Source organism: Hyaena hyaena, unplaced genomic scaffold, assembly GCF_003009895.1.
Source record: "Hyaena hyaena isolate Hyena2069 unplaced genomic scaffold, ASM300989v1 scaffold_681, whole genome shotgun sequence".
Taxonomy (NCBI): domain Eukaryota; kingdom Metazoa; phylum Chordata; class Mammalia; order Carnivora; family Hyaenidae; genus Hyaena; species Hyaena hyaena.
In genome coordinates, this window is record NW_024081307.1 from 622,935 (window position 1) to 648,506 (window position 25,572).

At 36.8% G+C, this 25,572-nt stretch overlaps 1 protein-coding gene across 2 annotated transcripts in view; it reads left to right on the top strand.

The window, feature by feature from the left end:
* The first annotated feature begins 828 nt into the window (after positions 1-828).
* The window catches only part of WDR17 (WD repeat domain 17), an 81,085-nt gene continuing 56,341 nt past the window's right edge, over positions 829-25,572 (top strand). Inside the window, exons 1-3 of one of the 2 annotated variants that reach the window (XM_039217221.1) lie at positions 829-933; positions 12,784-12,912; positions 20,690-20,873. In XM_039217221.1, the coding sequence (XP_039073152.1) occupies positions 868-933; positions 12,784-12,912; positions 20,690-20,873 (379 nt within the window). In that variant the 5' untranslated portion in view covers positions 829-867. Of the gene's footprint in view, positions 934-11,683; positions 11,757-12,783; positions 12,913-20,689; positions 20,874-25,572 lie in introns of those variants that run through there. The other variant, XM_039217220.1, reaches the window with a different exon arrangement.

Sequence of the window (25,572 nt, forward strand, 5' to 3'; positions counted from 1 at the left end):
CTGCCCCCACCCCCTTTCCTTTTTTCTCCCCTGAGGTGTAACTCTTTGGTGAGGAAAAGATCAGTCAGGACTTGTGTTGGGAGAAGCACGTCCATGTTTTAGAGGGCGTCTTGAAGTCCACGTGCTCTCCAGTGTCCCAGGGAAGCTCGTACAGAGCATGGCTAGTACATAATCTTCTAGAAGTGAGTAAAACCTAAAAACATCAAATTGATGTGATTTTGATTCTTGGTCAATATGAGCACTGTAACGAGTGATGCGCGCCAAACTTTTCGAGGCACATACGTAACTAGTAGTCAGCAGACTCTAAAATGATTTAACTCTCGAGTACGGAGATGGAAGCGAATAGAAATACAGAATTGGTCTTGTCATTGTACACCTTTTCACCCAGAGGCTTTCTTCCGGCTTTATCTCCGACTCCTAAGGTTGAGAATGGAACTAATTTTCTCCTTCCTGTAGCTTTGTGCTTTCTTCGCATTCCTCATTTGTAACTGGGGCACTTTGAGAACTAATTTGCCTGCTTGGTGAAAAAGTTGAATCACATATGTTTTTTAGAATGAAATTGAAAGTCTAACATTTGATAAAGCATTCGTCGGTACTTTACAACAGCATAATGTTTTTTTGATTTATCTTTCCTCTTTGAGTATGGGGTTACATTTTCTGGCTTAGCATTATTTTTATAGATACTGTTCTTTATAAATTATTAAATCTGTTTCAGCTGAAATGTTTTTGTGTTTCTAGCTTCTTGTACTGAACATTTCACAAGGCAGAATTTGGTAAAGCTTTTTGGTTGAAACACATTATTGTTACTTTAGGTGCTGACTATTCTGATGCCGAGTTTCCAATTGCCTTGATTAAAGTAGAAACACTATGGCTTGGATGACTTACATTTCAAATTGGTTTGATCAAGATGATTGGTATGAAGGACTACAAAGAGTAAGATACATTTATGTTGTAATTATGCTATTCTGCAGGTTTTGTTTTCTGCTTCACTACTCATGCAGCTGTATTTCTTTGTCATTTATGTTGAGGACATTTTTTGATTGTAATATTCTGAGGGTAAATAAGATACTCACTTGATAGATTCAAAAGCAGAGGTAAGAAGATAATATGTAAATATAGTCATAATCATTCATTGAAAAAAAGACATTTTTTTACATCCTGGTTTCAGATGAATTCTTAATTTTTTCAGATTATCTTTAGGCTTTAAATATAAAATAGAATTCTTTTTCATGAGATTTATGGATGAAAGTAATACTTTTAACAAAATCATTTTACACAGAGAAAATTTTTTGATGAAATAGAAAGTGTACATGATAATACTACATATATGTAATAATATTGTACAATAAAGTGCAAAAATTTTCTGAAGAAGAGTGCCGTGTTCTATTTGATGAATTTTTAGGCAGTTAATTATGTTTCAAAAGGACTTGGCATTGTTACTATGGCAACGTTTGTATTGTATTTTGAAAACAGCTATTCTGATCTATTATTGCAATAGTAGAAAACTGCTATTTAAAAGTGCATCTAATCAAAACGGATTTTGTGTAAAATAATATGACATCTCTGATTATTTTCACTTTTTTAATGGAAGGTTTCCCTAATCATTTAGGTAAGACACTTTGTGGATTTTTCTTTTTTAATTTCCGCCCCCCCCCCCCCTTTTCTTACACAGCCTGGAGTTTTCCTTTTATTAGTGAGAGAACAAAAGAGCCAGAGTATCTTCATGCAGTCTCCCCAGCTGCCCCTGTCCGAGGGCAGACAGGACCAGAGATGGGCAGCACTGCCGTCTCCCCCCTCCCTTCTTCGGGGTCCCGTTCTCAGCCCTTCAACGAAAGACATTTTCCTAGTATTTTACTTCCTTTTAATTACCTCTTTCATTGTAATTCCTCAGCAGTTTAAAGCCTCCTGCCTTTTGGGCTTTTCTTGAGATTTTTTTTTTTCCAGCTGTGAAACAAGCTGGTGAACATCTCTGGAGCCAGTTAATAGCACGCTCCAGGGACCAGCCCTCACATCATGGGCCCTGAGGTGGAGGGTCCGTGGGTAGCTCTTCATTCTGAACTTCAGTCTCCTGCATAAATGATGGAACTGTTCCATCTTGGGGCTTCCTAAGTGCCGCTGGACACAGACACCCCACAGCGCCTCTGTATTGTGCGTGTGCATTTTAAATGTAAGAATACGCGCATTTCTAATGTGGAACCAGAGGCTTTTACCCCCAGTGTAGTCCATTTATTTCTGAGTGGGGGAGGGGTGCATAGGGATGCTAGTCTAACTTGCTAACATGCTTTTTGATAAAATTGGGTGTTTCTTTATGTAGTGACTTCAGGGTAATTCAGAGATTATGAGGATTCAAATTCTTTTCCTCCAGCCTAACACCAGCCTGCTCTTTAAAACTACCATTGTCCTTTATAAATGAATTCCTGACTCCGAGATGTATTACAAGAGTTGCCATTAGTACATATAGATCAAGTTGGACCCTGAAATTACCATATCGTTCATGGGCTGAGCGTCTTCTGGCTCAGGTTTTGATCAGTTCTTACATAGACTCACATGGGAGTGAAAGATCTTATTCTAAATAATGAAATAAATCCTATTTATGAAATCCTATTTATGAAAATAAATATGAAAATCCTAATTATGAAAATGAAATAACGAGATCCTATTCTAAGTAATGAAAATTGACACATGAATATTGACTAATTTCTTTAAAAAATCCAGCTTATTATTTTTCAGATGATGTGTATGTGCATATATATTCTGTATAATCAGCATTTAACATAGCAAATTTTAAATAGAATATTTTTTAAATGTTCACAGGAAAACATAAGTTGCATTCTTTTTAGTTAAAATTGTAGTTTAGAAATGTATGTGAAAAATTATATGCAAGTGAGTTTGTTAGTACAAAATTATGATAGAATTTTTGAATAATTAATATTTACAGCATATGCATATATTTCTACAGATACACAGACACATCTATATGAATTTAATTTTAACATAGTTTTACAGTTTTACTTTTTATATTTTAAATTTCATTGTGATTATTTCATATCAACATGTTCTTGCATATTCAAAAATGGACCTTAATATTATACAAATCTAATGTAAATATACTCTTATCACTTGTTTTACTTTTTTTTACATTTCATACACTTAAATGTGTGGAGCAGCTCTACTGTAATTATAATGTATGTGGGTGCATTTCATAGGAGATTGAAACAAAAAATTGAATTTAGGTTAAGAAAATAAAATAATATCTTTGCAAGTAGGCTGTTGCCAGGCTACTGGCGCTGTCAGTTGCATGTGGGGTGACACAGTGCTCAGTCTGTGTTCCTGAACTCTTTATAAATCCTCGTTATTTGGTGTACTGACGGTTTAGTACTTCATCTTTAAACTGTGCATGTTGTTTCAGCGCCAGAAAGATATTTTCTGAAGCAACATCTTTAGAGTGGACATGGAAATTCTTAAGTCATCCACACATGCGTGCGCATGCACACACACACGCAAAGGAAACATATTCTAAAGTAAGGATACGAAAGGGTACGTCAGATTTATCTGAAATATAGACTTAACTTACATTCAGTTAACATATATTTATTTTCCTGAATATATGACATTTTATAGGATTTGTATTTAAGATACCGATACATATTTTAGAATGGACCTGCAGTCGAACGTTTCTCTCATCAGCATTACAGAATCATTAATTGTGTAACATCCATGCTGATGACAAAGACAACACAAGCTTTTGGACATTTCTTTTCATCTCTCTCACAATTGCTGGTATCACTTTATAAGAGCTACATATATTTTTAATAATACTTTTGAAAAATATTGTAGATGTTCCAAATACTGCCAGTTTAAGTATATAATTAAGATGTATAAATGCAGTAGTATTTATGTGTTTAATGATGTATAATTTTTTAAAAATTTTATCCGGAATCCTAGATTTTTAAAATAAGTCACCATATTGTTTTGTCGTGTTTATTATTTGTGGCTGGTTGGACAAGTTATTCAACTCTGAATTTATTTATTTATTTATTTATTTATTTAATATTTTTATTTATTTGTAGGAGAGAGAGAGAGAGACAGCATGAGCAGGGGAGGGTCAGAGAGAGAGGGAGACACAGACTCTGAAATAGGCTCCAGGCTCTGAGCTGGCAGTCAGCACAGAGCCCGACGCGGGGCTCGAACCCACGAACTGCGAGATCCTGACCTAAGCGAAAGTCGGATGCTTAACTGACTAAGCCACCCAGGCGCCCCTATTCAACTCTGAATTTAAAAAGGATTTAAGCTGTTAGACTGTAAGACTTAGGAAAGCTGCTTAGGAAAAAGATCATACCATATTGGGTGAAAACATTGAAATTTTTAGATTATCTAAATTTGGAAATTAAAAAGTAGTAAATTCAAGATATACTGATAGTTAACGTAAAAGTATATGGACAAAATGGAATTTGAAGTAACTTATTTTAAATAAATAGCAGAGGGACTTTGAGTTTCTAGACTGGCAGGTAAGAAGCTTAGAAGTCTTTACTCTGTCCTTATAATGATGAAAATCTGAATGAACGGAAAAATCAACAGCTCTTCTTAGATGTCTAAGGGGGGAGACTGACACACAGTTACAGAAATTCACAACCTACTGGAGCAGACACATACCTGCTGAACCTCCGCAGGAGCCAGACCCAGAGTAGGAAAACCCGAACTATAACTGGTGAATTGCTGGGGGCTCCTGTCACAAGTCTGAGAGTTAGAAGTTCCAGGGAGGCCCCCATGCTTGTTTGCCTTTACCTGCGGGATCTCTACCAGGTCCCCCCAGTGAAGACCAGAGAAAGTCCCCGCATGCCCCTGGCAGGCGGAGGAGAAGAGGAACATTGGGAAATACGTCCAGGCATTTTTTTGTTAGCAAGACTGTTCTCAGGAGAAACTGTTTCACCAGAGCCTAACTTTGCTGATTATTTCAGAGTCTACCCTGTGTGGGGGAAGGGAAATAACCAACTCCAGCCAATGTACCCATCATGTCCCACCTAGGGATTAAAAAACCCCCAAGAATCACTGGAAAAATTCACATTCCACAGGCATAGACTCATTAAAAGGCAGAGACCTAATCTTAGCACTCTTGAATATTTCCCCATGCTTCCTCTCAACCTGCAGTGTACCTTTACATTATTGAAGGTCTGAGTACCTCAGTTCCTTTCACCCACTGCATGTGTTCTCCTCACAAGGAAAATTACAGGGCCTTCTAAAAGGCAAACACAAAACACAAACAACAAACAAACAAAAAACCAGAGCCAGTTTAAAGAGAATTTAAAAAAACAAACAAACATCAGAACAAAGAGTCATCTGTGGCAGGAATGTTGGAATTGTCTGACCAAGAATTTAAAGAAACTATAATTATATGCTAAGGGCTTTAATAAAAAAGACAGCAGAGAAGAACAGATGGATAATTTACGCAGAGAGATGGAGATACTAAGAAGAATCAAAAAGAAATGAAGGCCTGTACTGAACTCATTGGTAGACTGGGTGTGGTTGAGGAATGGATTTCTGAGCTTGAGGATAGGACAGTAGGGAAAAGGGAAAGAAGAATAGGGAAAAAACAAATCAAAACAGAACACAGTATCCAAGAACTGAGGGACAGCGACAAAAGGCATACCACGTACATACCAGAAATACCAGGACAAGAAGAGAAAGGAACGGAAACTACAATTGAAGCAATAGTGACTTAGAATTTCCCCAAATTAATATCAGACACCAAATCCCAGATCCAAGAAGCACAGAGGATTCAAAACATGATAAATGCCAAAAATTACACCTACAAATCATATATCATATTCAAACTGAAAAAAAAAATCGAAGAGAAAATCTTGAAAAAAGCCACAGAAGCAAGAATAATAATTAAATTCAACTTCTCAGAAGCCATGAGAGCAAGAGAATGGAATGAAATAGTGTTCAGAGAAATAAAATCTCAGCCTAGAAATCTGTACCCTGTGCAATTATCTTTCATGAATGAAGGAGATATAAAGACTTTTTCAAACACAATTTGGGGATTTGTTGCCATTAGAGAATTTGTTGCAACAAATGTTAAAAGAGGAGACGGAAAGGGATGTAGGTAAGTGATGAAGTGGAGAAGGTAAGTGATATAGGTCAGAAACTCAGATCTGTATAAACAAGGAAAGAATACTGGAGAATGTATAATTAAAGGTAAAATAACACTTCTATTTTTCTTATTCTTAATTGATCTTGTTAACAAAGAAGTATGTTCAAAATAAAACAGCTGCAATGTATTTGATTATGTATACTTGTGTACACACACACACAAATATATGCTATGTTGCTTATGTATAAGTGAATTGAATGGCAATGATCATACAGGGAGTATGATCAGAAATACAAGCATATTTTGTTATTATAAGGTACCCATCCTGCCTGAGAAGTACTACCTTGAAAGTAGACTTGGGTTAGTTGTAACTGTATATTACAAAATGTCTAGGACAATCACACACAAAAAATTTTTAAGTGAGACAAAATTGATATGCTAAGAAAAAAAATAAATCCTATATTCAATTGAAACCACAAAAGGAAAAATAAAGCGTGAAAGAGAAAAACAAGAACAAAGAATAAGAGGAACAAATTGAAGCGGTAAAAATATGGCAGATACTAATCCAAGTACGCCAAGTATTATTTTGAACATTAATGCTCTAATCCACTAATTAAAAGACCCAATTATATGTCATCTACAAGTAACTCATATTAAATAAAAAAGACATATATAAACAAGGAATGAAGAAAGATATACCATGTTAGCACTAATTAAAAGAAGTGTGTAGGGGCGCCTGGGTGGCTCAGTTGGTTAAGCGTCCGACTTAGGCTCACGTCATGATCTCACGGTTTGTGGGCTCGAGCCCCGTGTCGGGCTCTGTGCTGACAGCTCAGAGCCTGGAGCCTGTTTCAGATTCTGTATCTCCCTCTCTCTCTGACTCTCTCCTGCTCACGCTGTCTCTCTCTCTCTCTCTCAGAAATAAATAAAACATTAAAAAATTTAAAAAAAGGCATATCTGCGTTAATTTCAGTCAGAGCAGAATTCACGGTAGGGACAGTACATCGTGATAAAGGGTCACTACTCCAGGGAGACCTCATAATCCTTAATGTGTATGTGCCTAATAACAGTATTCTAATACTTGAGGCAAAAATCAATAGAAATGCAAAGAAAAGTAGATGAGTGCACTGTTATAGTTGGAGACTTTAATACTTTGTCAAATTGAACAGATTTAGCAGACAGAAAATCAGTAAGAATGTAGTTGAACTCTAGCATATTCAGTGCTTGGGATATAATTTACATCTGTAGAATTCTTCATCCAAAAACAGATTGCACATCACATTCTTCTCAAGCTCACATGGAACATTCACCTAGATAAACCATCTTTTGGGCCATAAAACACATCTCAACAGCTTAAAAGTATAGAAATAATATGAGGTCTCTTCTCAGACGACATCAGTGGAATTAAACTAGAAATTAGTCACAGAAACATAACTTGAAAATCCCTAAATGCTTAGACACTAAGCAGTTGTCTTTTAAATAACACATAATCAAAGAATTCTTTTTTTTTTTTTTTTAGGTTTATTTATTCGTTTTGAGAGAGGGAGCACAACCAGTTAAGGGGCAGAAGGAGAGAGAGATTCCCAAGCAGACTGTGCACTGTCAGCACAGAGCCTAATGGGGGCTTGAACTCAAAGCTGTGAGATCAAGACCTGAGCCAAAACCAAGAGTCAGACATTTATCTTGATTGAGCCCAAGAGCCCCCCAAAATAATTTTTAATAGAAATTAAAAAGTATTTTAAACTACATGAAATAGAAAGTACAATTTAATGTGTTTTATGGGAAACAGCAAAAGCAGTGCTTAGAGGGGAATGTATAGCATTTAATGCATAATTAGAAAAGAAGGGTCTAAAATTAATCATCTAAACTTCTACCCTTGGAAACTAGAAAAAGAAGAGTAAACTAAATCGAAAGTAAGCTGAAGAAAAGAAATAATAAAAATTGAACAAAAATCAATGAAATTAAAAGTAGAAAATTAGTAGAGAAAATCAAGGAAACTAACCTCTGCTTCTTTGAAAAAATCAGTAAAATCTGTAAGTTTTTAGCTAGCCTAAGAAGAAAAGACAGAAGGAGGGACTTACTACTGATACCAATAATGAAAGAGAGGACCTCACTGCATAGCCTGTGGACATTAAAAGGATAGTAAAGGAATATTACAAATGATACCCAAAATTTGATAACCTAGATGAAATGGACTAATTCTTTGAAGACAAAGTTTGCCAAAGCTCACAGAAGAAAAATATGCAATCTGAATAGGCTTACATTTTAAAGAAATTGAATCAATAATAATGTTTTGTGATATCATGATTTATAAGAAATAGTATTTGGTTATTCAGATGACCCAACATTTCCCAAATGTTAAGAGCCATAAATGTGTCCTGTTGTGTTAATAAGGTGGCTTTTAGAAAGGGCGGAAGGATGGAGGCTGATTGCAGGTAGAGCCAACCATATGGTTAGAGGGTTGGCACGTTGGGTCCTACCCTCTTGGCCTCCAGGGAGGGGAGAGGGCCTGGAGGTTGAGTGATTGCCCCTGGGCACTGATTTAATCATTTGTGCCTGTGTAATGAAGCCTCCATGAAAACACAAAGGAAAGGGTTCAGAGGGCCCCAGGTTGATGAAATGTGGCCCACTCTGAGCAGATGGAAGCTCCTTGCTCCTTCCCTCACTCCGTGTCTTCTACATCTCTTCTGTCTGGCTGCTGGTGAGCTAATCCTTCTATAATAAACCAGTTAGCTAGTAACTGGTTTCTCTGAGTTCTCTGAACCATTCCAGCAAATTAAAAACTTGAACAGCTACTTCACTTAAGACAGATGACATGTAAGCATCTAGAAAGATGGCCAGCATAGGGAATTGCAAATTAAAACATCAGTGAATCACTACTACATACCTACTGCAGTGACCTCTACAGATGCTGACACCAGCAACGGCCAGTGACGACGGGGAGCAGCAGGAACGCTTGCTTATTTCCGGTGGGAGTGCGGCCACTTCAGAAAACCAGTTGATGGTTTCTTGCAAAACAAACATACTCTTTTTGAAAGATGTTTATTTGAGAGGGAAAGGAAGGGGCAGAGAGAGAAGGGGACAGAGAGAGAATCCCAAGCAGGCTCCACCCTGGTAGCATGGAGCCCCACACAAGGCTAGAACTCAGGAACCATGAGATCATGACCTGAGCCAAAACTGGGAGTCACCAGGTGCCCCACAAAATAAACATGCACTTTCCCGGATTTAGCAGTCTCCTCCTTTTGAACTCCTTGTTATTTGCATCAGTGAATTCAAACTTAAGTTTACACAAAAACCCACACATGGATATGTGCAGCTTTATAGTAGCTTTAAAAACATTTTTTTAAATGTTTATTTACTTCAGAGAGAGAGGAGAGAGCACCAGCTGGAGAGGGACAGAGAGAGAGGGAAACACAGAATCTGAAGCAGATGCAGGGCTTAAACTCACGAACTGTGAGATCATGACCTGAACTTAAGTCCGACACTTAACCGACTGAGCCACCCAGGTGCCCCTATAGCAGCTTTGTTCATAATTGTTAAAACTGAAAAGCAACCATGATGTCTTTCAATAGGTGATGGATAAATAGACAAGTGGTCTGTCTAGAACAGAGAATATTTTTCATTGCTAAAAAGAGATGAGCTATCAGGCCATGAAAAGATGTGGCAGGAACTTAAATGCATGTTACTACGTTAAAGAAGCCAATTTGAAAAGATTACATGCTGTATGATTCCAATGAGATGACATTCTGGAAAAGGCAAAATTATGGAGAGAGCAAAAATATCAGTGCTGGCCAGGGGGTTCTTGAGAGAGGGATGGATGAATAGGCAGAGCATAGAGGATTTTTAGGGAGTGAATCTCTTCTCTACAACATACAAAAATGGCGGGTACATGTCCTTCTGCGTTAGTCAGACCCCAGGGAATGTAGAACACCAGGAGGGAGCCCTAATGTCAACCGCGGACTCCGGGTGATGACGTTTTGTCAATGTAGGCTCATCATCACAACACATGCACCAGACTGATGGGGGATATTGGCAGTTGGGGGAGGTTGTACATATTGGAGGCCAGGGAGTGAGTAGGAACTCTCTCGAATTTTCCATTTTGTTGTGAAACTAACAGTGCTCTAAAAACAATTCATTAATTTTAAAAAAGTAAAAAACAGCAGAAAGTAAAAAAATTTTAAGTGATTCCATTTTACCTGCTTGTTTAAATCTTATGTTTCTTTTCCAGATATAAACAAAATCTGTTTAAACATAAATCAGAAAATATTTTTATTTCCATGCAAACATTGTGATTATTAATCATAGACTCCAAAAATAAACTACAAAAGCCCATTTAATTCACACTGTGGTTGAGATAATATATATTTTCAGTGAAAAATAATGTTAAACATTACTAGTTAAGGTATATTTTAAAAAGTTTGTCCTGAGTGCCAGGGCCTAAGGAAATACAGATTCTGGGGAAGAGGAAAGAAGATTTTTATAGTTAAGCAGTCAAAAGACTGAATCACAGTTTGTTTATCATGCCATTTTTCACTTCAAATAATGTTTTACTTTTAAAAAAAGCCACTAGTTCCACTCAGAATAGGGGATTTAGTGGGATGAATATTAGATTTGAGGAAGGAAGAGGAAATAAAAAGAGATCTTTTCTAGAAAGTGGAAATATGAAATAGAAAAGATGTAAGGAAGAAAGTAGCTTTACAAACAATGGAGATAATATAACTGACTAGAACTTATTAATTGCTGAGCTTTAAAATAAAGGAGAAATGTAGGGTTAGGGTCGGAACGTCATTCCGCCTATACCGAAAAGGAAGCAGGTAATAAACAGTTTGATTTTCCCATGACGGTACCAGGCATCAGTGGTTGAGAGTAGCTTGCTTTAAACCGCTAGGTAGCAAGACAGAAAGAAAAGGGGCGGGTCAAGGTGGAGGATTCCTGGGGATACACTGAATAGGCACCTATTAGATCTGTGTCATAGGTCAGACGTATATCTGTTTCTGTGGTTATGTTTCATGTATGTGCTATTTAGGTGTGATGTTAAGGCAATCACATTTTGCTACTAAGATGATGTAAAACTTTTGAACAACATAAACAAAATACTGATTAAATGTTGACTTTGGGATACATTAGTCAACACGAACCAACTTTATTATCTCTCGCAGTTATTTACTTAATTTTTCAAAAATAGGTTATAATAGCTAGTTACATTTCTTCCTTACTTTAATCAGAAATGAAATTGACAGTAGTGAAAAATTGATATTTGCATGGTGTGACTTTGAGGCATTAGTGAAGATTGTCTCATACTAAGAATCCTCATTTTTAGACCAATATTTTTGGTCATATTTGAGAAGACACCTAATAATGATCTGGGTTCTGTCTTTAAAGAGTTGTTTTTGGCCAGTTAATCTCTTCTTTTTTTTTTTTTTAATTTTTTTAATGTTTTATTTATTTCTAGGAGAGAGAGACAGCGTGAGCAGGGGAGGGTCAGAGAGAGAGTCACAGACTCTGAAACAGGCTCCAGCCTCTGAGCTGGCAGTCAGCACAGAGCCCGACGCGGGGCTCGAACCCATGAACTGCAAGATCATGACCCAAGCAAAAGTCGGATGCTTAACCGACTAAGCCACCCAGGCGCCCCCCAGTTAATCTCTTCTTGAATGCCATTCATTAGGTGATTATATTGTGCAATATTCAGAATAGGTTTTTTTGTTTATTTTGTTTTTTTTGGTTTTGATTTTGTCTTCGTGTTTTCACTGTATTTGGATTTTCAAAATGATCATAGACTTACAAGCAGCCTCACTCTTGGTTTCCTCTTCTCCGGTGTCCCAGAAGAATTGAGTTTAGAGTTTACACGTAGATTCACAGAATCCCTTGGGCTGAGAGGAATGGTAGGAAAAACCTAGTTCAGAGGGTTTCTGTTAGAAAAAACAGAGACCTGGGCTTAGATGCCTGAGTCCAGCTCTTGCCCTACACTGGCTTGGAGCCGGGTCCCCATCCCTGTGTCCCAGCCAGGCTGATTCTGCATCTCCAGGACTGTTTACTCCCCCAGCCTCTGGCTCGCCACATCAGCAACTTCTAACTGGTAATTTCCAGCTTCCTTCTGTCCCCTCTCCACAACGAACAATGTTGTCAGTGCAGCGTGTCTACCTGCCCTGTGTACCTCAAGTGGCTTTTGTGAAGATGCCGAGTCACTGTAAAAGCAGTGATGCTCTGTGACAGAGGCCACACTGTCCCCCCAATAGTGGCTCAGGGTTTTACATCTGAATTTGCCACCTTGAATGTATTGCCAGTATTTAAACATCTGTAGCTTTTACAAAAGAATCTAGATTCCTCCATTTCTCTGGAGGGCTTCATAAATCTGGCAACGGTAGGAGGCCCTTCTCCAGGGGTCCTCGAGCCCTTTAGATGCAACATGCACCTGTGTTCCACTGTGGTCCCCATGGGTCCTGGAGGGTCCCATTCCTTGGCCAGGTATCATTTATCATTTCTAATCTCTTGCTTTTCAAACTTATGTTACCTGCCTTGATGTCTCTAGACATCGGGGGATTTCAGCTCTTGTTCTCTGAAAGTGTGCATAGAGATTAATAGTCCTTGTAGAATTTTTTTTTTTTTTTAAAGATGAGGATTGAGGCAGATAGATGTAAAATAACTGGATTTGTTACATAATGAAAATGACTTCTCCACATTTGTTTTTCAAGGCAAACATGTCCCAGGTAAGGCAAGTGGGCCTCCTCGCTGCTGGATGTCAGCCTTGGAACAAAGATGTTTGCGCAGCTCATGGAGACAGGTTTGCGTACTGCGCTACCCTGGCCATCTATATTTATCAGGTCAGTTTCTATGGATTCTTGGTGATTTCCGAATTGTATTAGGTAAAGTTAACACTTAAATAATACATATTTTAAAATCCTTGTGATATGAAAAGCTTAGTGCTCTTTGGTTTTACAAGTAAAGCTTTTAGAAAATGCATTATCTCCAAGTGTTAAATTACTAGAAGAATCTTAATTGATTTCACAATCATTCATGCGCTGTTTCATCGAAAAGAATTTCTTCAAGAATTAAAAGCTTCCCATTAATTTAAAAAGTTTTTAATGTTTATTTATTTTTGAGAGAGAGAAAGACACAGACAGAGTGCAGGTGGGGGAGGGACAGAGAGAGACAGAGGCACAGAATTCGAAGCAGGCTCCAGCATCCGAGCTGTCAGCACGGAACCCAATGCAGGGCTTAAAGTCAAGAACTGTGAGATCATGGCCTGAGCTGAAGTCGGATGCTTAACTGACTGAGCCACCCAGGCACCCTAAATGCTCCCCATTTATGGATGGTGAGCAAGTAGAATTTCATTCTTTTAAAATATAGCCCCATATAAATAATTGGAGTTCATTTATTCATTTGTTTCAGACCTTGTTAGTAACTTTCTTATGAGGAAGCTTATCAGGTAAAGAATGGACTTCATCCATTAGATATCATTATGTTAAAAACAGAGCAGATATAATATATTCTGATATATTCTTGGGATACAAACCTTTATAACTCTTTTTTCTCATTAACTAGCTCCATCCAGACCTCTCTTATCAGTTCCCAGTCTACAGAGCCAATGGCCTTCTGAATTTCCCCAGACAGAGGTGCCTTATGACTCTTCAATCCAAGTCAGACTTGGATTCTCCTCAGACTTGGAGTCCACATTTCAGTGTTAGCAGCTCGCCCTTCATCTGAACCACGGCTGGGAGAGTGAGCTGTCTTTGGCTCCCTCTTCTGCCCATCTCTTTACTGAAGGTGACCAGGAGCGATCCTCGTGTTTTGTACCTTTTACTGTCTTTATACCTGTCTCACCTATACTCTTTTGATGGCTTCTCAATATCCTGTGCCTCTACTTTGACTCCCTTTAGTTTATTCTTCATTGTAATGAATCATCTGTAATGCAAATCTGAAGTTTTCAATCTTCAGCTGTTCCTCATTCCCTCTTATAAATCCAAACTTTGTAGTATGACACTGTGTTGCAGTCTTTGTGTCTCTTTCCTTTCACCTTATGCTCTGGGCATACCATGATAATTGTATTTTCCAAAACATCTCAGACTCTTGTATATCTTGCCTTTGCTTACAAGAATTTTTCCATTTGCCTGTGTTGCTTCTTCAGAAAGTATTTTCTTATCTTTCAGATCTCAGTTCAGGCATATAAACTCTTGTTCATATTCTGCTTTTTCCTCCTTCCTGTTAGTGAAGGATCTTACAGAACAGACTGTCTCCCTGCTTCCCTTCGCCAGAACGAGTCTTCCTCACCTTTGAACTCTCAAGTTACTGCATACTCTCTGATATTTAATAAAGACTCATCAAATGTTTTTCTTGTGATATATATTTTTTTGTTATTTTGAAACACCAACTTATTTTCAGTTAAGAGTGAAAAAAGTTATCACATTATTCTGGAGTAAAAATCCTTTTAACTGCTAATAGTGTTATAGATTTATTGAAAATTTAATAAACAACAGAATTAATCTATAAACCAATTAATTTTCCACAGTATCAAGTTTGATTTTTTGTAGTCCATCACTTAAGGTTGTAGAAACACCAACCAATCAATCTGCAATTCCCATATAACCTGTTTTTTAACTTCCCATTGCCCCGTACAGAAGGCAGCAGCAAGCCCTCTGATTGACCCCCTTTTTCCTCCATCTGCTTCCTTTTCACTTTACATGTCCTCCCCCAGCCTCTCCTTCCCAAAGATCTACAAAATGTCTCCCTTAGTCTTAGTTCCTATCTTCTTGTCTTACTTCCTTTTAGAGAAGAAGAATGTATTAGTCAGACAAGACAAACTATTGCTCCAGGGAGTCAGGAAGGTCAGAAAGTGGATGAAGGCAGAACTCAGTTTTTTTCATGTTTGCAAGTGTCATAAGTTTTATGATGACATTTTATGACAAATATTTAGGAAGATCAAGCTAAAATTACTAATATAAAAAACCTATGAAGCAAGTTTATGTATTATTAAAGACTGAAACAAACTAAAAATCACCCTGATTTAGAAGTTAAATAAACTTAGGTAACAGTTCATTACAGAGTTCACTGTAAAACCTTTTTGCAAAGTATAATAGAAAATTACATTTATATTAAATGGTGACATTAACATTCAACTCCTATTAATCATTACTGTTTTCAATGTCATTATGTAAATTGAAGTGCTTTGAAAATTATGCTACATGAGTATTTACTAAGTCACATCTAGGGTCAATGTATAGTCAAATTCTGATAGTCTTTCACACTCTATATAATGACACTAAGGTTTTGTCAGATTTTTCAGAACTATTAAATGATACTTGTAAATGCCATAAGAAATATTTCTTTAACCATTGATTTATGATGCAATAATGTATTGTGTTAACTACTCTAAAAATAGTTTATGGTCTAGCTCATTATAATGGTACAGACTCATAATACTGAATTGTAAATAGAATATGAATGTATTAATAAGTTAATCCCTGTAAGTATTCTATATGATGCTTAAGATACTACTTGGATAATTGTGTAGTAAATCCAATGAAGATCATTGATGTGTATTGTCACCTCTTCATACATGTATTGTATTTATAGACTCCTCCACGAGGTTTCTAGCTTATAGTGCAGTCTTTTCTATTACATACATTAGCCATATTCACAGTATTTACCATGAGTAATGTAACTCTCTGAATAACCAAACGTACAAGACTGTTCATTCTTAAATGTACAGGAAATTTAAACAGGACAATTCAAGATTATTATAACTGCAGTACTAATCAATGAAAACTCTACAGGTACTTGGTTATCTCTAGTAATATTTTCATCTGAAGTTCTTCAGGAATAGCTGAAATTCAAGTAGTAAGAGAAACAGAAATTATAGAAGACGAAAGCCTTTGGAAATAATTAGGTCATTAGTCAAAATTTTAGATACAGAGATGTTCGCTATAGTATTATTTATGATAGCAAACGTTAAAAGTTGCTTAAATGCTAAACAGTAGCATAATGGGTCCTTTTTTCAATAATATTAATTAAACCTTTTATTTTAGCCAAATATTACTAGGCACTAGGAATGTAGCTATGAACAAACCAGGCAAATTCTTCTCATTGAATTCATGTTCTTAGTAAGGACAGTGGGCGGGGAGAAGTCATAAAATGAATAAATCAATAAACAAGTAAATGTTTCATGAAGAAATGCATTCTACAAAGGGTATCAAAATAGGTAATATGATAGAGTCATTGACACCAAAAACAAAGACAACAAAACCAAAAATTAACAAGTGGAACTACATCAAACTTAAATCCTTCTACAAAGCAAAGGAAACCAACAAAATACAAAGGCAGCCCACTGAATGGGAGAAAATATTTGCAGATCATGTGTCTGAGGAGGGGTTAATATCCAAAACATAGAAAGAACTTGTACAACTCAATAGCAAATTAAACAAATGATCTGATTAGAAAATGGGCAGAGGATCTGAACAGTTTTCCAAAGAAGACATCCAAGTGGTCAGTGGACACATGAAAAAAAAATCTCAGTATCACTCACCACCAGGGAAATGCACATCAAACCCACACTGAGATATGGCCTCACACCTGTTAGGACGGCTGTTTTCAAAAAGACAAGAAATAACAAGTGTTGGCGAGCCTGTGGAGAAAAGGGAACCCTCACGCACTGTTGATGGGGATGTAAATTGGTGCAGCCACCGTGGAAAACTCTGTGGAGTCTCAAAAAATTAAAGACAGAACTACTATATGATTTAGCAATTCTGCTTCTTAGCATTTATGTGAAGGAAGTGAAAACACTAATTTGGAAAGATATATACACTCCCACTTTCACTGCAGCATTATTTATAATAGCCGAGACATGGCAGCTGCCCAAGTGTCCATTGATGGATGAACGGATAATGAAGAAAATTGGTGCATATATATGCAATGACATATTATTTAGCTGTAAAAAGAAGGAAACCTTGCTTTTGCTACAACATGGATGAACCTTGAGGATGTTATGCTAAGTGAAATACGTCAGAGAAAGACAAATACTGTATGATCTCACTTATGTGTGAAATCTAAAACAACAAAACAAAATGAAACTGAACTCAGATACACAGAATAGGTTTGTGGTTGCCAGAGGTGGGGTTGGGATGAGGGAGAGACGGATGAAGGTGGTCAAAAGGTACAAACTTTATAAACTAAATAAGTGATGAGGATGCAATGTACAGCATGTTGAATGTAGGTGATAACACTCGATTATATATATGAAAGTTGCTCAGAGAGTAGATCTTAAAATTTATCATCACAAAAAAAGAAATTATAACTGTGTAATGATTGTCAGCTAGCCTTATGTGATCACTTGGCAGTACATACAAATGTTAAATCATTATGTTGTATACCTGAAACTAATATTACATGTCAATTATATCTCAATTTAAAAAAAGGATACAGGTAAGGGACAGGTTTTGGTGTGGGAGTGGGTGTATAAATTTATTTAGATAGTGTGATCAGAAGATACCTCTGTGAAGAGGTATTTGTGAACTGAGACCTGAACAGGAAAGAATGAATAACCATGAGCAGATCAATGGGGACAGCATTCAAGGCCAAGGGAACAGCAAACAGGCTTTAAAGCAGACATGATTTTGCTATGATAGAAAACCAAGAAGGTCAGAGTGAATGAGCAAGAACGTGATACCAAATGAGCCTTGCAAAATAGCCAAGGTTCATGATGTAGGGCATTGAAGGACATGTTCAGTCAGGATTTTACTGCAGGTATAAGGTTGAAGAAAGATTGGTGTAATCAGTAGTTAATATAATAATGATTTGAAACACTCTCCAATAACACTTTGAAAGGTTCATTATTTGTTAAAAGGAAAAGCCAAGGAGAACAAAAAGCCTATATGGTATAATCCCAAACATGTTGAAAAAGACAACAAAGAAAAATGCACTGATTGATGGAACATTTAGAAAGGAAGTAGGAAAATTAGGCTTGCTCTTTTGTCCACTCGCATATAAGGACACAACATAATGCCCCATCCAAAAAGCAGTAACAAGAAACAGGTGACACCATTGCTCTGCAGACTTCAGACTCTTAATAATGTGATAATGACAGGTGGTTTGTTTAACCTAATATTTTTATTGAACTATAATTAACATTCAATGGTATGTTAGTTTCAGGTATACAACATACTGATTCAATAATTTTATACATTACTTACTGGTCATGATTGTAAGTATAGTCAACGTATGTCACCATACAGTGTTATTACAGTGTTACTGTTTTCACTATGCTGTACTTTTCATCCCCATGAATTATTTTATAACTGGAAGTTTGTTCCTCTAAATCCCCTTTATCCATTTCGCCCATCGACCCACCCACCTCCCCTCTGGCAGCCACCAGTTTGTTCTCTGTATTTAGGAGCCTGCTTTTCTGTTTGTTTGTTGTCTTTGATTTTAGATTTCACATATAAGTGAAATCATATGATATTTGTCTTTTTCTGACTTATTTCACTTAGCGTCATACCGTCAACCTGCAGCTGTGTCATTACAAATGGCAAGATTTCATTTTTTATGACTGAGTAATAGTCCATCACACACACACACACACACACACACACACACACACACTCACCACATCTTTATCCATTCATCTATTTTTTCAAAGTTTGTTTTTTTAAAAGAGTGCGTGTGTGTGTGTAGGAGAGGGGCAGAGAGAGAGGGCGAGAGAGAATCTCAAGCAAGCTCCATGCTGTCAGTGCACAGCCCGATGCGGGGTTCAATCTCACAAACTGTGAGAGCATGACCTGAGCCCAGATCAAGAGTCCAACGCTTAACTGACTGAACACCCAGGCTCCCCCATCCATTCATTCATCTATTGACAGATGCTTGAGTTGTTTCCATATCTTGGCTATTGTAAATAATGCTACAATAAAAATAGGGACGTTTCCATTTTCTTTGGGTAAATACCCAGTAGTGGAATTACTAGATCATGTGGTATTTCAATTTTTAATTTTTTGAGGTACTTCCATACTGTTTTCATGGTGGCCGTACCAATTTACATTCCCATCAACAGTCCCTTTTTTCTCACATTCTCAATGTTTGTTATTTCTTATGTCATTGATTTCAGCCATTCTGACAAAAATGAGAAGGTGATATCTCATTCTGGTTTGGATTTGCATTTCCCTGAAGATGAGTGATTTGAGCATTTTTTCCTGAGTCCGTTGGACATCTGTATGTTGGAAAATGTCTATTCAGGTCCACTGCCTATTTTAAGTCAGATTTTTTTGTGTTTTTCCGGTGTTGTGTAAGTTCTTTATTTGTTTTGGGTATTAACTCCTTATTGGATATATCATTTGCAAATACCTTCTTCCATTCAGTAGGTTGCCTTTTCATTTTGTGATGGTTTCCTTTGTTGTGCAAAAGCTTTTTATTTTGGTGTAGTCCCAATAGTTAATTTTTCTAACCTAAATTTTTTCATTCAAATCTAATTGAAAAATTACAGAAAAAAATATTCCAAAACCAAACTTTTTTCCTCATAAATACATATAGCTGTAGAAAATATAAAGCTCTGAATTATTATGCATATTTGAGTGTACATTTATTTTTAGTTTTTAAATAATTATATTTAGTTTCAATTCTCTTATTTTTTAAAAACTGATTTTTTTACACATCATCATTTATTAGGGAAATGCAAATTGAAACCACAGTGAGATATTATCTCATGCTTATGAGAATGGCTAAATTAAAAAAACTCAAGAAACAACAGGTGTTGGCGAGGATATGGAGAAAAAGGAACAGTCGTGCATTCTTGGTGTGAATGCAAACTGGTGTGGCCATTCTGGAGAACAATATGGAGGTTCCTCAAAAAGTTAAAAATAGAACTGCTCTGTGATGTAGCAATTGCACTATTGGGTATTTACCCAAAGATGACAAGAACACTAATTCAAAGGGATACATGCACCCCTATGTTTATAGTGGCATTGTGTACAATAGCCAAGATGTGGAAGCAGCCCAAGTGTGCATTGATTGATGAATGGATAAAGAAATAGAATATACATACAGTGCAGTGTTACTTAGCCATAAAAAAGAATGAAATCTTGCCATTTGCGACAACATGGATGGAGCCAGAGAGTATTATGCTAAGCAAACTAAGTCAGAGAAAGACAAATGACATATGATTTCACTCATGTGAAATTTAAGAAACAAAAAAAGCAAAGGGAAATATAAGAGAGAGGGAGACAAATCCAGAAACAGTCTTAATTGTAGAGAATAAACTAATGGAGGAGGAAAGGTGGGGGGATGGGTTAAATAAGTTATGGGGATTAAGGATGTACCTTTATGATGAGCACCAGGTGATGTATGGAAATGTTGAATTACGATATTGTACACCTGAACCTAACATAACTATGTCAGCTAACTGGAATAAAAATAAAAACTTTTAAAAAATGATTTACTTCAGCTGATTGAATACACTTGACATTGGAAAGTAGACCAAGGCTTGAAATGTGTTCATACCATGTTATTAGATACAATAATTTTCGTGTATGAAGCCTTTTAAAAATAATGTGATTATTGATGAAAAGTGTATGATCTAAAAAGAAGCACTGAAATGTTTTATTTATATATTTTTTTTAGTTGGATCATCGTTATAATGAATTCAAACTTCACGCAATTATGTCTGAACATAAAAAAACAATCACAGCTATCTCTTGGTGTCCACATAACCCTGATCTGTTTGCAAGTGGCAGTACCGATAATTTAGTGATCATTTGGAATGTTGCAGAACAGAAAGTCATTGCTAAGCTCGACAATACAAAAGGTATATTTTTAACGGGAATTTATTTTATGGAATAACATATTTTTCTTTCACTAAGCAAAATATTTTATTTAAATTAGCTGAGGTTTTAAAGTACTGTTTTTCAAACTTTCTACTGACTGCTAGCCTATGTCAGAAATACATTTCACATCATGACTTATTGTGTGTGTACATATGTATAAAAGTGAAGCCGAATCTCAAGAAATACTTGCGCTTAGGGGCGCCTGGGTGGCTTAGTCGGTTAAGCGTCCGACTTTCACTTAGGTCATGATCTCGCGGTTCGTGGGTTCGAGCCCCATGTCGGGCTCTGTGCTGACTGCCAGCTCAGAGCCTGGAGCCTGTTTCAATCTGTGACTCCCTCTCTCTCTGACTCTTCCCTGCTCACGCTGTCTCTCTCTCCTAGAAATAAATTTAAAAAAAAAACTGGTATTTTTAAAAAAAAAAAAAAAAAAAAAAAAAGGAATACTTGCGCTTAGTACACCAATCAGTTAAAAACATAGTCGATACCAAATGATTTCATTAATATTTAAATATAATAAAATTCTACCAGTAAATATAAAAGTAATAATTGGTAAGATTTTCTTAATGAGACATCTGGCCTAGCAGGTTCATAATCCTGGCCAGTAATGCCGATAATTATTCTAGCCACTCTGAAATGTATGAACACCATGTTACCCGTGTAGTCACTGCCCTGATGAGCTTGTTTCTCTCCTTTATTTTTAATTGGGTCATAGTGGAAAGTCCTAGTTCACACAAGTAGGTCTTAGTGAATTGAATATTGCTACACTCTTTCTAGGCAGCATCTTACCCCATAATAATGATGATGCGAAGTAATCATTTATCTTTGTTAGATGTTACAATAATTCAGTCTCTTTTTGCACACCGAGGGTAGTTCACTTACTAATCACGGTCTTGACAACTGCTACTGAATGTGTTCCTTATGTTCAGTTGTGTCTCTAATGATGACTGGTTATCACTTTGAGATAGAAAGCTGGCACGTGATGGTCCAGTTTCTTTATAACTGCCTTTTCAGTGTAGCAACAACATTGAGGATTCAGAGGCTATTATATTTAAATCTTGCTTCCAAGATTAATAATAATGCCAAAAGTTATGCTCAACATATTTTGTATATTGCTTTTTCCTTGCCTTTTCAAATTTAGGTCGTTAAGACTGCTAAAAATACCAGTAAAATAAACCAGTTTTGTTATGTAACTTTCACCTTAAGAAAATATTTGCCAAACAGGGTTAATTTTTCAACTAGAAAAATGTGAATCTCATTCCTCAGTTCATATAACTTGATTATTATTTTCACTTGAGCTTCAGTATTAGATAGTGTGTAGTTTGCTCCAGTGTCTGGGCAATTTTTTTTAAAGTCAGCTATTCAGTGAGCGTCCATTATTGTGAGTAACAGTTTACCATAAGGTTTTCAATGCATCAGTGAGGAAAAACCAAAATACTTTTGGTACAAGCCTTTGTGATGTGTAAACAGCAATTGATAGCCTCAAACAAGATTTTTAATATTTTTCTCATCATACCCGTTCATACCTGTTTGTCTGCCAGGCATATGTCCTAGGGGTTTTTCCAGTATTGTTAATATTGATCTGTAGTGATCTGTAGTGCATTTTCTCACTTCTTCAAATTCAGTTTTATATGAGATTAATTTAAAATAACACAATAAACACACCTTAAATGTGTTATGATGTCATTGTTCTTGTAAGGTTGTTGCACAAAATCTATACCAGGCTATACCTGCATCATAACATTTCTAAATAGGTACAGATTAGTCAATGTATTATTTTATTATCACCTAGTTTATCTGCCGATTTGTCATCAAACACCATATGCATCACCTCCATTCATGATAGAAGAGTTTTTTATTCATTAGCTGTGTGCACCAGGCTTCTCTTGCCAGTGAGCATAAATTAAATAGGACTTTTTCATTAACATCTGTACAGTTATTAAATAGTTGTGGTAACAGTTTTGATCACTTTTACATATTTTTCCTTTCCTTAACACATTTTCCTTCTTTTGAAAGTTTTCAGAGATTTAAGAATAAGTACCTCTTGCCATTTCTAAATATTTTCTTAATTTGAAGATTGAAAGCTTTGTGATTTTATTTGCCAAAAAATATTCTGAACACTTGATCATTTTCATTGTAAATATTTCCCTTTGAAATGTGTTAGACTCCAGGGGCACCTGGGTGGCTTAGTCGGTTAAGCGTCCGACTTTCGCTTAGGTCATGATCTCGCGGTTCGTGGGTTCGAGCCCCGCATCGGGCTCTGTGCTGACTGCCAGCTCAGAGCCAGGAGCCTGTTTCAGAGTCTGTGTCTCCCTCTCTCTCTGACCCTCCCCTGCTCACGCTGTCTCTCTCTCCTAGAAATAAATAAAAATATTAAAAAAAAAAGAAATGTGTTAGACTCTGTTTCTTCTTTTCAGGCTTAAGCAAAGTATAAGTATCCATTAAATCAACTTAAAAAATTGTATTAGAACTTGGATGTACAGCAGTTGAACTTGAAATTGCCTCTGTAATTTTTATTTCATCATTCTGTGTTCCACAGTAATCCAAAAATACACTTAAAGGAAAACAAGTATTAGTTTGTGTAAGTGTAAAATGTTCAAATTATCATCAACTTGGGAAAAAAAAATAACACTTAATAATATCCATCTGGGAAAAAAGAAGCAAAACCCCCAAGCATGTTAACAATGGATACTAGTACTTACTACCTGCCCATCTTAGAGTATTTTGGGGAGAATGAATTGATATTCTATAGAGATCTGAGAAGTGCTCATGTATACTAAGCCTCTACAGAAGTGTTTTTTGTTTTAACCATATGACATTGTTTCTGGCCCCTTCTCTTCCTTGCTGCGTTTCTTGAAATACATTCAGAGGGCCAGCTTCCTAGTGGCTTTCTCCAAGTGCACTGTGGTGGTTTGACCCATGCTCTTACTCCTTATTAGGAAATTCTCCCATTAATTGTATCCTAAAACCACATCAGCTTTTACTGGCCTCATTCGCGGACTCATTCATTCCTTGTAGAAATATTTATGGAGTTGCCATTTTATGGCAGGCCCCAAAGTAGGCATTAGGCTTCCAGTTTCTGTCCTTTGGAGCAGGAAGGACCGTGGACACAAATTGAGTTTACGGTCCATGAACAACTTCCGACTGTGTCTTGATTCATACCATTTCCTTTTCCTCGGAAAGACTGCTTATCCCACATATGAAACTCTACTGCTCTCTCAAGATTTAATTCAAATCTAGTTTCTTTGCTGGACAGTAGCCCAGCGATTCATCTTTCTACACATCAACATCATTTGGAGAACCTTGTTACAAACAGATTCCCGGGCTTTAATTCCAAATGATGTGCTATACATATTCAGTTTGCTGATTCTGACACAGTTGTTTAAAGGATCTATGTTGAGAGATTTATAATTTCTGTCTTGAGTCATAAATTTACCATAACACTTACTTTATATAGGATTTATTTGACCACACTAATGCTGAGGAGAATACAATTAACTTCTGTGTTTCTTTTATAGTTTAAAAGGGACTTTTTTTTTTTTAATGTTTTATTTATTTCTAGGAGAGAGAGAGAGAGACAGCGTGAGCAGGGGAGGGTCAGAGAGAGAGGGAGTCACAGATTGAAACAGGCTCCAGGCTCTGAGCTGGCAGTCAGCACAGAGCCGGACGCGGGGCCTGAACCCACGAACCGCGAGATCATGACCTAAGCGAAAGTCAGACGCTTAACCGACTAAGCCACCCAGGCGCCCCTAAAAGGGACTTTTACGTACGTTATTATATATTCTTTCTTAACATTCATGTGGAATAGGTGTTCAGCTATTTTTACGTATAGTCACTTTTCAGTCCATCTGAAACAATGCTAAGATTTGATTCTAAACCCTGATACGACATAGATTATGGCATTAATTTTAAAATTTATTTATTTTTTATTTTAGAGAGAGAGTGAGGAGGAGAGAGGGGTGGAGAGAGAGAGAGAGTGAGAATCTCAAGTAGGCTCCTTGTTGAGCGTGGAGCCTGACGTGGGGCTCAATTCCATGACTCTGGGATCATGACCTGAGCTGAAGTCAAGAGTTGGATGCTCAACTGACTGAGCCATCCAGGCTACCCTATATCATTAATTTTATTGTTCTTAAACCTTTATAGTAGCATTCAGCTTTTCATACATTTGATCCTTATCTTCCCAGAATTTTATATTTATATCTTGTGTTTAAGGTCCTATAAAGCAGGAATCCTATCCCATACTAACTTGTATACCTTGAATGCCTATAGCATGTCTTCTACTCAAAATCTCAATAAGAATTTAATGCTTGAATATGGTTTCTGAAAGGAAAAAAACCTCTAAAAATGCCTGAATATCTGAAGCATGTTATCATATTAGTAGTTCTCACCCTAACTAGGTATTTTTCCATTTTGGAAGCACCCTACATATGCTGCCTGTAGTCTTTGGGATTACTTTAAAGTCCACTTCCCAACTTGGAAGGTCATATTCTTTTAATGACAAGCTGGTTGTTCTACTTTAAGTTGTTTTAGAAGTCCACAGTGCAGGGCGCCTGGGTGGCTCAGTCAGTTAAGCGTCCGACTTTCGCTTAGGTCATGATCTTGCGATTTGTGGGTTCGGGCCCCGCGTCGAGCTCTGTGCTGACTGCCAGCTCAGAGCCTGGAGCCTATTTCAGAGTCTGTATC